This window comes from Nyctibius grandis, chromosome 1 (assembly GCF_013368605.1).
Source record: "Nyctibius grandis isolate bNycGra1 chromosome 1, bNycGra1.pri, whole genome shotgun sequence".
In the NCBI taxonomy this organism is placed as follows: domain Eukaryota; kingdom Metazoa; phylum Chordata; class Aves; order Nyctibiiformes; family Nyctibiidae; genus Nyctibius; species Nyctibius grandis.
In genome coordinates, this window is record NC_090658.1 from 48,374,266 (window position 1) to 48,385,918 (window position 11,653).

Below are 11,653 nucleotides of genomic sequence, written 5' to 3' on the forward strand. Positions count from 1 at the left end.
ATTTGTATCACAGAGTGATCTTGGATCACGCAGATCAATTCCTTTCAGGTGAGGCTGAAGTGGAAGAGAACTCCTTGAGCAAATTGAATGTTCTCTATATGCTAATACTGTTCAGTCCACAGAATGGGAGATAAGATAGCCCAAAGTAAAGAACCAAAATACATTTGGGGGTTGGATTGCCAGCACTGTTTTGTTCCGTACATCTGCTCCTCTTGCACTGCACTACTACCTAATGTAATCATTGTCATAGGAGTTTATGATCTATTTCTTGGCTACCATAAATATATTATTAGTCGTGCTAGTCTTTCTGTGGCTCAGTTCTGATTTATAAAATGGAGATTAGCAATGGTATCTTTCTTTTGTCTTTTTCTCTTTAAAAGAAGAATTTAGATGAGGCCTATCTCAATTTGTTACCACTGCAGTCAGTTACTCTGATCTTATTTATATGAAATACTTTCACCCTTGTGTGTGTCCGTGGTGTGACAAGCTTAAAAACTGCGTCTGATTAGTACAAAATTGCATAAAATGGTCTAGGTTACAAAGAGAATACCACCCCAAGAACCCTAAAATATGAATGATAAAATTATGTAGTGGTCTGTTCTCACTTTGAGACCACAATTTCACTAGAACTTTTTAGGTACTAATGAATGGAAGGTGAAAGACTACAGGTGAGGGAAGAGGCAGGGTGTTGAGAAAGATATTCTGGTATGGATGTGTGTAAATGGAGAGACAGGACATGCTAATAGTTCAGAATGTCTAGTTCATTATCTCTTGGGAGTTTATCTTGGAGGTATCACTGATGTTTAAATTATCTTTGATACAATAGAGTATGCTGTAGTGTTGACTTTAATACTGGGTTTGGAAAAATAGGAGGATATTTTCTCTACTGGAAAATTAGTTTTAGAAATGTCTGGTAGTGGTGTTGTCTAGTGTTTATTGTCTTGGTCTACACTTCATACCAGAGGGCTTGCAGAACAGAATGTATTATATGAAGCAGTGGTAGGGACTATCTGGGGTATTTTGATTTTCAGTGTCATTGGTGTCCCAATTATATGTTGCTCAAGTTTTATTTTATATGTCCATGTTGTTTAACTAAGATAGGCTTTAAGAGGAAATATCTGAACAAAATAGCATTAGTAATGTTTACTGTGGAAAAAACAGGACTGACATTGCTTGGCAGAAGGAAATCCATGGCAGAGAATGAAGGACAGAGACTGCGACTACCTCTCCACCAGCTATTGCTGGAGAAAATCTGTCCCTTTCCAAAGAACACAACTTTGTGCTACTCTTGAACCTCAGTTTCTTGGATTCTTTGTTACTGTGGTTGACTTTTAGGCCTATTATCCTAGGAGGGAAGAGACAAATACTGCTTTCTTGTTGATACAGATATGCCTTTACAGTGTGCTGTTACTTTGCTGTGTCTTTGGGTATATCCTTGAAGATGACTGAAAACCTTAGCCTTCGTAGATTATTTTACAAACTGTGGAATTACGTGAGCACGAGCACATTAGCTGCTCTTGTTTGCTTCTTGGTCAGTTCAGGTTATTGCTTTATCTATGCCTATACACCTCAGACCTGACCACCATAAAACCAGACTGGCAGTTGAGAGTAGTGGAGAATTTTCTGCTGGCTATAGATAAGTGCTTATTTAACTACTATAGAACACCTTTTTTTCTAGAGGCTTGTCAAACTGAACTTTCTGAGGCTGCAGCATGTTACTGTGTTAACCTTTAACTTTGGTAATACTACTGAGAGTTGAGTGGAAGTATGAGAAATTAGCTGATTTGCTAAAGAAAAATAATTTTAGAGAAAATACCCTGTATTCAAATGTAGGCAAAACACAAAGTCAAAGTAGATATGAATACCCAAGATTCGTTTTGGTATGCATGCAGCAGTGACATGCTAAAAGTGTATATGTATAGATTTATACCCACAGGGCTTGGGTTTTCTATACGTGTACCTCTCAGTCTACAAATCTGACAGCAGTTGAATTTTGTGGATCATTGCTACATATAATCCTACTAGTTCATTGCATTGTGCTTGCAAATTTATTGAGATGGGGGTAATCCTTTGTAAAGCTAATGTTATGCCTAAACACCTGGATGAAGATCCTCTGCATCATCTGAATCTTGCAGTATTTCTGTCGAACAGTCAACACCAGTACACAAACAGGGAATGCAGTTATTGGTACAGCTGATACAGAAAAGAGTCTTAGCAGCATTCAGAAAAGAGCAATTTCCAGAATGAGCGTGACTCAACCATGCTGCTTCATAATGAAAGGTGAGGTGAATTTTCTTAGAACAAAATCTTCAAGTAATAGTTCTGCACTCTGCCAAAACTAAGTATGTTATAGAAGAAAAAGCAACCTAGATACACTAGTGTTTGGAGCTACATAAATTCCACAGGTAGACAAATAAAAGCAATCATATACGTAAGGCTTTGAAATTGGCTAATTAAATAGAAAGTAAAATCAGGAAAAATATAAATTGGAAGCTTCTAAGAAAGGTGGCTTACAGAGACAAATCTGACATATGGTTTAGATCTGTTTATATAATCTTTTGTAGTGAGGAAAATTCACAGAATGGTTGGGGTTGAAAGGGACCTCTGGAGATCATCTAGTCCAACCCCCTGCCGAAGCAGGTTCACGTAGACCAGGTTGCACAGGGTCGCATCGAGGCAGGTTTTCAATATCTCCAGAGATGAAGACTTCACAACCTCCCTGGGCATCCTGTTCCAGTGCTGTGTCGCCCTCAAAGTAAAGAAGTTTTTCTCCATATTCAGATGGAACTTTCCATGTTTTGGTTTGTGCCCATTGCCCCTTGTCCTGTCACTGGGCACCACTGAGAAGACTCTGGCCTCATCCTCTTAACACCCGCCCCTAAGGTATTTGTAAGCATTGATAAGATCCCCCCTTGATCTTCTCTTCTCCAGGCTAAAAAGACTCAGCTCGCTCACCTTTCCTCATATGGGACGTACTCCAGTCCTCTGATCATCTTCGTAGCCTTCCACTGGGCTCTCTCCTTGTCTTTCTTGAACTGGGGTGCACAGAACTAGACACAGTACTCCAGGTGTGGCCTCACTAGGGCAGTGTAGAGGGGCAGGATAACCTCCCTTGACCTGCTGGCCACACTCTGCCTAACGCACCCCAGGATACCATTGGCCTTCTTGGCCACAAGGGCACATTGTTGGCTCATGGTGAACTTGCTGTCCGTCAGAACTCCTATGTCCTTCTCTGCAGAGCTGCTTTCCAGCAGACCAACCCCCAACCTGTACTGGTGCATGGAGTTATTCCTCTCTAGGTGCAGGAATCTACACTTGCCCTTGATGAATTTCATTAGGTTCCTCTCCACCCAACTCTCTAGCCTGTCCAGGTCTCGCTGAATGGCAGCACAGCCTTCAAAGTGTGTTAAATATAACTGTCAACATGCTGATACATTTAAAAAGTATCTCCTGCATCTTAAAAGGTAACTGATCTTGATAATATTAACTGTTTTAACAATAAAGAGCATTATTAATTTTCACCATTACTCTTTTTATAGTTATGTCAAAGGAGCTCAGATGGAAACTGGGATCATACTGTAGTGGGTGATTTTCTGTGACTACCAGAAAGACAACCTCCATAAGTGACATTAGAAGAGGAAGGGACTCTGAGAAGCCATATTGTACTCAAAGTTTTGGTAACGGGCTTGAATAGACTTTCCATGCTACCATGTGGCAAGTGTGTAAGGTATCTCAGGACTGAAGAGCATTAATCAGTGCTTAGGATACTTGTGAAATCTGTTTTATTATGTGTGGATTTGGCACTGATGCCTATAGTTAAGGTAGTCCAACACTTTCCACTATAATTCTGTTTTCAGTTGCTTGTAATTGAGAACATTTTTGGCTGAAACTTTCCATGATGGGTGTTTGCTTCAGGCTGATTGTTATTTTTGATTTTAGTATAAGTGGTTCAGATGCTTTTTCAGCTTGAGATTGAGGAAAAATACATGGTTCAGTGGGAGATGTGCCCCAGAATAAACAGGGGATGGCAGAGTGCAAGCCAAACAATTATATCATGTAGTGTGGGAGTGTGTATCAGGTTTGATGGCACTAATGGAGGCAAATGGAGACTAATGCCTTATTAAGAAATCCAGATGTCTTTCATAAAAGTGTAAGTAAGATTATTTATTTTTTTTTCTGTCAAGAGGCTTTAACACTTCCATCTTCTGTAGCTGATTTGAAATATTAGAAAAAATAGTCGCAGGAAAGGGATGACTTTGGCCAATCCATGCAAAACTTGTGCAGAAAAAAATCTCTATTTGCATAAGGTCAAATTAAGTATCTTAGATACCAGTGTCTTTTTTTTGTCTTTTTTTTTTTTTCTGTGATCTGTTTATAAATTATGTGCTCCAGTTTAAAGCCACAGCAGTTACAAAGGGTTTTTCTTGAAACTGGTGTTGCTTTTCTGATCCCTGTGCAAGTGACGATAACAAGGAGAATTTTTCTGTTATGCTTTCAGTGTTTCTCTTTCTGATTTGCTTCCCCTCTTTCCTGTCCCAGGAGGGAGTAGGAGTGTAAGTAGTTTGACTCAAATGCATATGGCCATGGATTGGACTAGGGGGCAGCGCAAATAGATGGGGACAAGTTTGCTTTGAAGACACAGTATAAGAAAACAGAGGAAAAAAATTATAGTGAAACTCTGCAGATAAAGAGTCAATTCATTTAGCACACCCTCTACCAATGCAGTAGAATTAAGTAGTTTTCCATTTGGATACAAATTCTTCCCCTCAAGGAGAGACCTTAACCCTTCTTCCCTGTGTCTTGCTACAAATTTAAAGAAGAAAGCACAAGCTTGTATATACATATAAGGTGCTAAATACACTCTCATACTGTGGGTTAATGAAAACTGACTACTCCAAATTTTCTTCAAACTTCAAGTGAAAGGAAGCACAAGAAAACATGTGGTTATGGGTGCAGGAAACTTGTTTGGAAGCTATTGGTACAGGTAAATGATTTTTACTTTTGGCTGACCCTTGGACAGAAATTGAAAGGAAATACCAATATCTACTGAATCAGTATTTTTATTACAAGAAATTGGTCTTAATAGAAAAAAAAAAGGGATTGACTTTGGCTGTTGTCTATAACAGATTATATACACATAAGCATTTTGGGTATTGCTGAGTATGTCCTAGACTGTTTTGCTTTCTTTTTTATTACATTTGGTTTGCTGGAAATCTGTTCTTCCTCTGTCATTGAATTCGTGTTTTCAACTTTTTTTTTTTCTTCTGTTGTTGGTGTTATGGTATAATTTGTAATTCACTCACTGTTCTTTTTTTTTTTTTGTGTAGAGAAAAATATGCTTAAAAAACCTAGTAAGTATAGAATAGAAAAACAAATTGAATGACATCAGAAACGTAGTAAAACTAGAATGATGGCAGGCTATAGTAGGAGAATGTTTATACTGGAGTTATTCTACCTCTTATAAATACCTGAATGTCATTTCTGTTAAAATACAATTTCCTTTGGGTTGGTTTTTTTTTTATGATTGAAGTTAAAAATAAATTTACTAAAAGTTTATTTTCAATCTTGCATCAAGTTAACATTTATTCTCAGAATTTGGACTATCACTGGCTGGCTTAAATATCCGTGACTAGCATTACTTAAAAAGAATCTGTTTTTATACACTTTTTTATGGTGATGTTTCTCTTCTAATCACATTTTATTATGTTACATGTCAAAATTACTCTGATTTAAAATATTTGCTATTACTTTCCTTAAAAGCGCAATTATTGGAAGAGAGGATGATAGCTACCACAACATAATAAACTATTCTGGGATGTGGTCAGGGACTCCACCACTTTTTCTGTTGAAGCTGAACCACCACACCTAAATATCTAAGATTTATAGGGTTAGGAATACAGTATCAGAAAGAAGCTTAACACTAGTTCTATTAGGATAGAATTGTAGGAATGAAGTACAGTGAGAAAGTTGTGTTCCTAGCCATGTTCAATGTGTTTTGTCTAGCAGCTGTTCAATAGGAAAGTAGTCTCTGTAGTAAAGATCACAGTAAAGGTCTTTCCCGTGCTGATGAATGCATTGGTGGTTAGCTCCGGATGGGCTTCTATCTGTACTTGCTCGTCATTACTTTTCTGTGACTCAGTGAATCTTGTTACACAATGTGATGATCCCAGCCTAACCTCTAGCTCAGGGCTTAGAAACATTTCTTGAAAGGTGGGAGGTAAGAGTATGAATGCTTTTAGATTGAGAAGTTGTTGTGGTTTAATGTGACAGGCAGCTAAAACAACCCCACAGCTGTTCACTCACTCCCCTGCAGTGGGATGGGGGAGAGAATCGACAAAAGAAGGTAAAACTCATGAGTTGAGATAGAACAGTTCAATAGGATGGAAAAGGAAGATAATAATAATAATAATGATTATAAAAGAATATACAAAACAAGCGATGCACAGCGCAACTGCTCACCACCCACTGACCGATGCCCAGCTAGTGCCTGAGCTGTGGCACCCCCTGACCAGTTCCCCCCCAGTTTATATGTTGAGCATGATTTCATATGGTATGGAATATCCCTTTGGACAGTTTGTGTCAGCTGTCCCAGCTGTCCCCCGTTCCAGCTTCTTGCTGGCATGGCATGAGAAGCTGAAAAGTCCTTGACTAGTGTAAGCACTACTTAGCAACAACTAAAATATCAGTGTGTTATCAACATTGTTCTCATATTAAATCCAAAACAAAACACTGTACCAGCTACTAGGAGGAAAATTAACTCTATCCCAGCCGAACTAGGACAGGAGTGTGATTAGCTAACATCTTTTTTTAGACAACCGAATACGCACTTCCTAGATTCTACTGAAGCTGCACAACTGCTTCATAGCAGTTTTTGAAAGAAAGGTATGAGCCAAATGGTTGATTTAGGAACTGTGTGGAAGAGCATAAATTACTAGAATACCCGGGTTTCACAAACATTGGATTTGTCTTCAAAAAAACAGTGAAACATTATCAAACCTATTTTACAGAGAGGAATTGGGACATAGAGGTTAAGTCAAAAATGAATGTGCTCCTCCACAAATTAAACTGAAGAACCTGGAATGGAAAATTATTTTTTCTTGGATATGGTTGGCAAAGTTCTGTAAGCCACTAGATTATGGTGGAAAATTTTCAGCTTCACTAACCATCTCTGTCTATGATATATTCTTTTGGTTAAAACATGGAGCCATGTTTCTTCTTACCTGAGAAATTATTGGAAGGCATTGTAGATCTGTGATTCAGAGCATTTTGTGCTCTGGACTCCTGTTGTCCTTGACTTTGCCTCTTCTTTGTACCTACTTACATGAAAGGGAGGGAGGAGAGCAGGCTTGAAGAAGGAAAGAAAAATGACAGTAAGGCAATTTAGGATCAGAAAGAGAAAAGATGGTGAATGATAGAAAGCATAGTCTTGTCTGCTGCCTATACCTCTCTGCCAAAGACTGGTCTTAGTATATGCAGAACTGATACAGGCATTCTAAGAACTTGCAATTGCAGAGTAATTAGCTTGTGAAAGGAAATAATTGCTTGCAATAAGAGTTATTTTACTAGCTTCCCATCTGTCAAGTGTGTGGAATGCAGAGGACTTATGCTACGTACCAAACACTTGAATTTCGAAGTTTATTTTATTCCCTCCAGTGTTTTCCTCATTCAGTTCTGTTCTGTTCAAGTTCTTATATCTAACAAAGTTGTGTAGTGTGTTAAGAAATGTTATGTATTTGTCCTGTTTTGGTCATTCCCACAGTTCCAAAGGGGATGGACATGTGTACAGTAGCTATGAGGAATAGAATTTGAATCATTCATGGTACAAACACCTAAAAAAGTGTTGTGGCATTACTGAGTACTGTGGTGCTATTGAACCATTTTGACAAGAGGTCCACAGGATTTTGGGGGGCTATTTGGTAAGAATTATTTCTCCCTGTTTTCACGAATACTCTCTTCAGTCAGTTAGATGCAGAGGAGCATCCTGTTCTGGAGACTTCAGTACAGCTTATAATGCTTCTTGCTCTCCTCTCATTCAGTGTACTCCTTTCCTTTCTGGAGTGTCCCTGGAATATGGACTTCTATAGCATGTCATGTCTCATTTTCTTGAGGCTTGCAGATTTCCATTACAGATTTTCGGTGAGCATGACCACTGTAGTTTGCTCTGGAACTGTGGTGGTGAAGTACAACCTGACTGCAGTCTTTACACCTCATCCTTGCTAGCACTCGATGTTCTCGGAAGGATGTCCTCTAGGAAATCTGGATAGTAGGGCCAGATGATATACAGTGTGACAAAGGTTGGCTATGAAGAAGAGAGCACAATGTTACAGGTACTGAGATAACACACAGGTGTCAGCATCTGATAATTTCGATACCAGTTGAGTCACGATGTAGTATCATCAAAATGAAGAATGGAGAGCCAGTATGGAAGGAAGAGAATGGATGGATGTAGCCCTATAAAATAAGGGAAATTTTCAAGGGTACTATTATGTTAGAACTCTGAAACCTTCTCTATTTAAGCCTAATTACTTGGCAATATTGTAATCTGTTTAGGATGTGAAGTAAATAACTGACACTACCTCTTAATATTTTTATGTCAATAAAGAAGAATCTTATGACTAACTGGAGGTATTTACAAACAGCAACTGTGACATTTCTGTATGGAAATGGCAGGAACTTGAGTAGTCCTGTGTACAGACTGAATTTACCAATATATGGTTTTGTACTTTCCATCAGAGAAAATAATTTCATGTCTACAGACACATCGGTATGCTTTATTTTGTGTCATTATATCACTTTCATCTTTTTTGAGTTCCCCTTACCTATCTATTCCCTTGTGAACTGATCATGTCCCAAGCGGTGTAAGTCACAGTACCTGTGGTATGGCCATATGTTTTAAAACAAAAATGCTGCTTTTATATTACTGGCAATCAAATACTAGTTATTATGACCAGTTTCCTGAGTTGTTCAAAAAGTAGGGAGGAGGGTCTTACTTTTTAAGGCAGAATTTCCAATTAACAACCATTTGCTATATCCTTTTAGGAAGGACGCAATGATTTTAACATATTACTGGGGACTGTGCTACTTTCCCAGTTAGTATGGCAGTATCTGTGTGAAATGCTATGAAAGATCCAGAGGTTAAAAATGGATACCTGCTTTTCTGTCTGTTTTTAAGTACTTCATTTATGCTAGTAGATGGTTTTAATTCCACATCCTGGACTGAATCCAGAATATGTAAAGTATATAAACTGGATGCAATTAAGTAGATTTACAGTTGGCCTCTTGGTTTGCCTCTCAGTCGATATGGTCATGAAAGGAATATTTGACACTGAGGACTATCCAGTGTCTCCTCAGTGCTGGTTTGGACTAGAGAATCTGGAGTTGGCTGATAAGATTTTTTTTTTGAGGGAGGCATCAAGTGTTTTTCAGGACCTGCATTGGTCCATGAATCTTTTCATAAATTGGGAAGACTGTCAGTTGAGTCCACAAGTTTTTGGGACATATATCTTGTAGCAGTTTGCTCTCTCCTAGGGAAAGCTCAGCTGCCTTGGATCTGAATGATTAAACTTCTCTTAGGGTACTATCAACAGAAAATTTAACACAAATCACAGAGTAATACGTTGTAGTAATAGTGTCTATGCACAGTTTTGTTTAGTTTATCTTAGGCTGTGCTCCATTCCATGTTCATAGCCTTAAATCCAGAGATTTAATAAAGACAATGGAACATTTTAGTTTTTTATTGAAACTATAAAGTTTGGATTATCATCTTTGAATTTTTTTTGCATGCTTTACAATTTATTCATACTTTTGAGATACACCTTTTATTTATAATGTACCAAATAAATCTGCATATTTTCTACATGATATGTGTCTTTTTTAGTATGCCTCATGTATGCATACATTCTGACTGTATCCTGAAAATAATTGTTATTTTTACTAGGTAAGACATAGTCTAAAACAATCTTATGTGCCTGCACGTGACTCTCATGAGTGTTTCTTATGTGGAGGACCTATCCTACAGGATTTATTTTAATACATTTTCTGTTTTATTTATGTAAGATAATGCTAATTCAATATCACAGTCCAACCGTTGTCATAGTATCAGTATGTTTATGACTTTCACTGAATTTTGGATTGATTTCTTAATGCAGTTTTGCATTGGCACTTTTTCACTATTTGAGGCTGTAACAACAAGAATATAATTATTTTGGTACTAAATTTAATTTACTCGTTGGAAAGCACTTTTCCATTTTTTCCTTTAAGAAGCAAAGACAGGCAGTATACTTTTTCCCATTGATGATACCTACATCACTCATAATATTATTGATTTGTTATTGAATTCTATGCTGTTCAATTAAAAACTGCAGACCTATGTAGAAAAGATCTATGTAGAAACTGAAAAAATTATTTAATGTAGCGACAAACATAAGAGTTTTCTAATTTAGAATCCAAGGTTTTAGCGTTTACATATTTCTACTTAAAAGAAAGGGTTTAAATTCTGAAGAATACCCTTAAAAATATATTTTTAACAGGTCATTTTTTACCCGCCTACTTGAAATACAGCTAATGTTTAGTTATTTAAGGGGAAAAGATTGCACTATTCTTTCTAAATCTTTGGGGCTTTTTTTTTTCATTTGAGTTAACTTAAACATTTGCTAAATTATCCTGAATTATAGAAATCAGTTCTAAGATGTTAATGACTTACGTCTTTTCAGCTATTACGAAAATTTTCTAACTTCTCTGTAGACTGAATCTTTAGTCCTCCTGTACTATAACTTGGTGCTTCTAGAATATGATAAGTTTCTTTAAAGTGAAAAAGTAATCTCATTGTTTTTTAGGCTTACATATATGAGATGCGTTCCAGTACTTTTTCACATAAACTGGGGGGACACACAGAATCTGTCATCAATGTGACTTTTAGTCCGTCATCTCCCCAGGTAAGTCATTGCTTTTTTCCTCCTTGTAATTTAACTATGTAAAATCTTCACTGTAAGCTTGCTCTTTACTACTTTTTTATTAACCTGCCAATGTGCTGTGCAGCTGGAAGGCTGTTCATCTACTTTCAGCTATAGTGTGGTTATTGTGTTAATTAATTTTATTAATGCTATGCTGTGTTAACAGCATTATATTTCAATGTAATTGTTTAATTATAGTGCAGCAATATATACAGGAGTCTGTTTTCTAAGTTTTTTCTTGAAACCAGAGCTTCCCTACAACTAGTGTATCATGTGAGTTCTTTCTATGCTGTTTTCAATCCTACAGACTTACCTTCTTTGTTTTCATGTATTGAAACTGCATTGAAGCTTTCTACTTTCACCTTTCTCTTTACTTTAAAGAGACAATAGTAGTCACTATATGTATAAAAGAGTACACAGTACCTCCTCTTTACTTCATTACCTCCTCGACACTGACTGTACTTGCTACTATTAAAAATATTTATGGAGTAAGTATAATTTCTTTACATCTGTGTGTATTGTCATATTTACATATCTCCTTCCATTTGTAAATAAAGATGCTAGCATTTCTGTGATTTTAGAATTTCTGGAGGTTTTATTCCTTGTGTATATATTGTTTGAACTGAGAAATTGTTAATCGCTCGTGGTGTTTGTTCACCATATCTTGTGGTGAACATTATGTATTTCTGCTCTTTGGATTC

The 11,653-nt window shown here is 37.1% G+C and overlaps 1 protein-coding gene across 1 annotated transcript in view; it reads left to right on the forward strand.

The window, feature by feature from the left end:
- WDR27 (WD repeat domain 27) overlaps positions 1–11,342 on the forward strand; it is an 87,510-nt gene extending 76,168 nt beyond the window's left edge. The window contains exons 23-24 of the mRNA XM_068396014.1: positions 10,836–10,934; positions 11,334–11,342. Of these exons, the coding sequence (XP_068252115.1) occupies positions 10,836–10,934; positions 11,334–11,342 (108 nt within the window). The remainder of the gene's footprint in view (positions 1–10,835; positions 10,935–11,333) is intronic.
- The last annotated feature ends 311 nt before the right edge of the window (positions 11,343–11,653 follow it).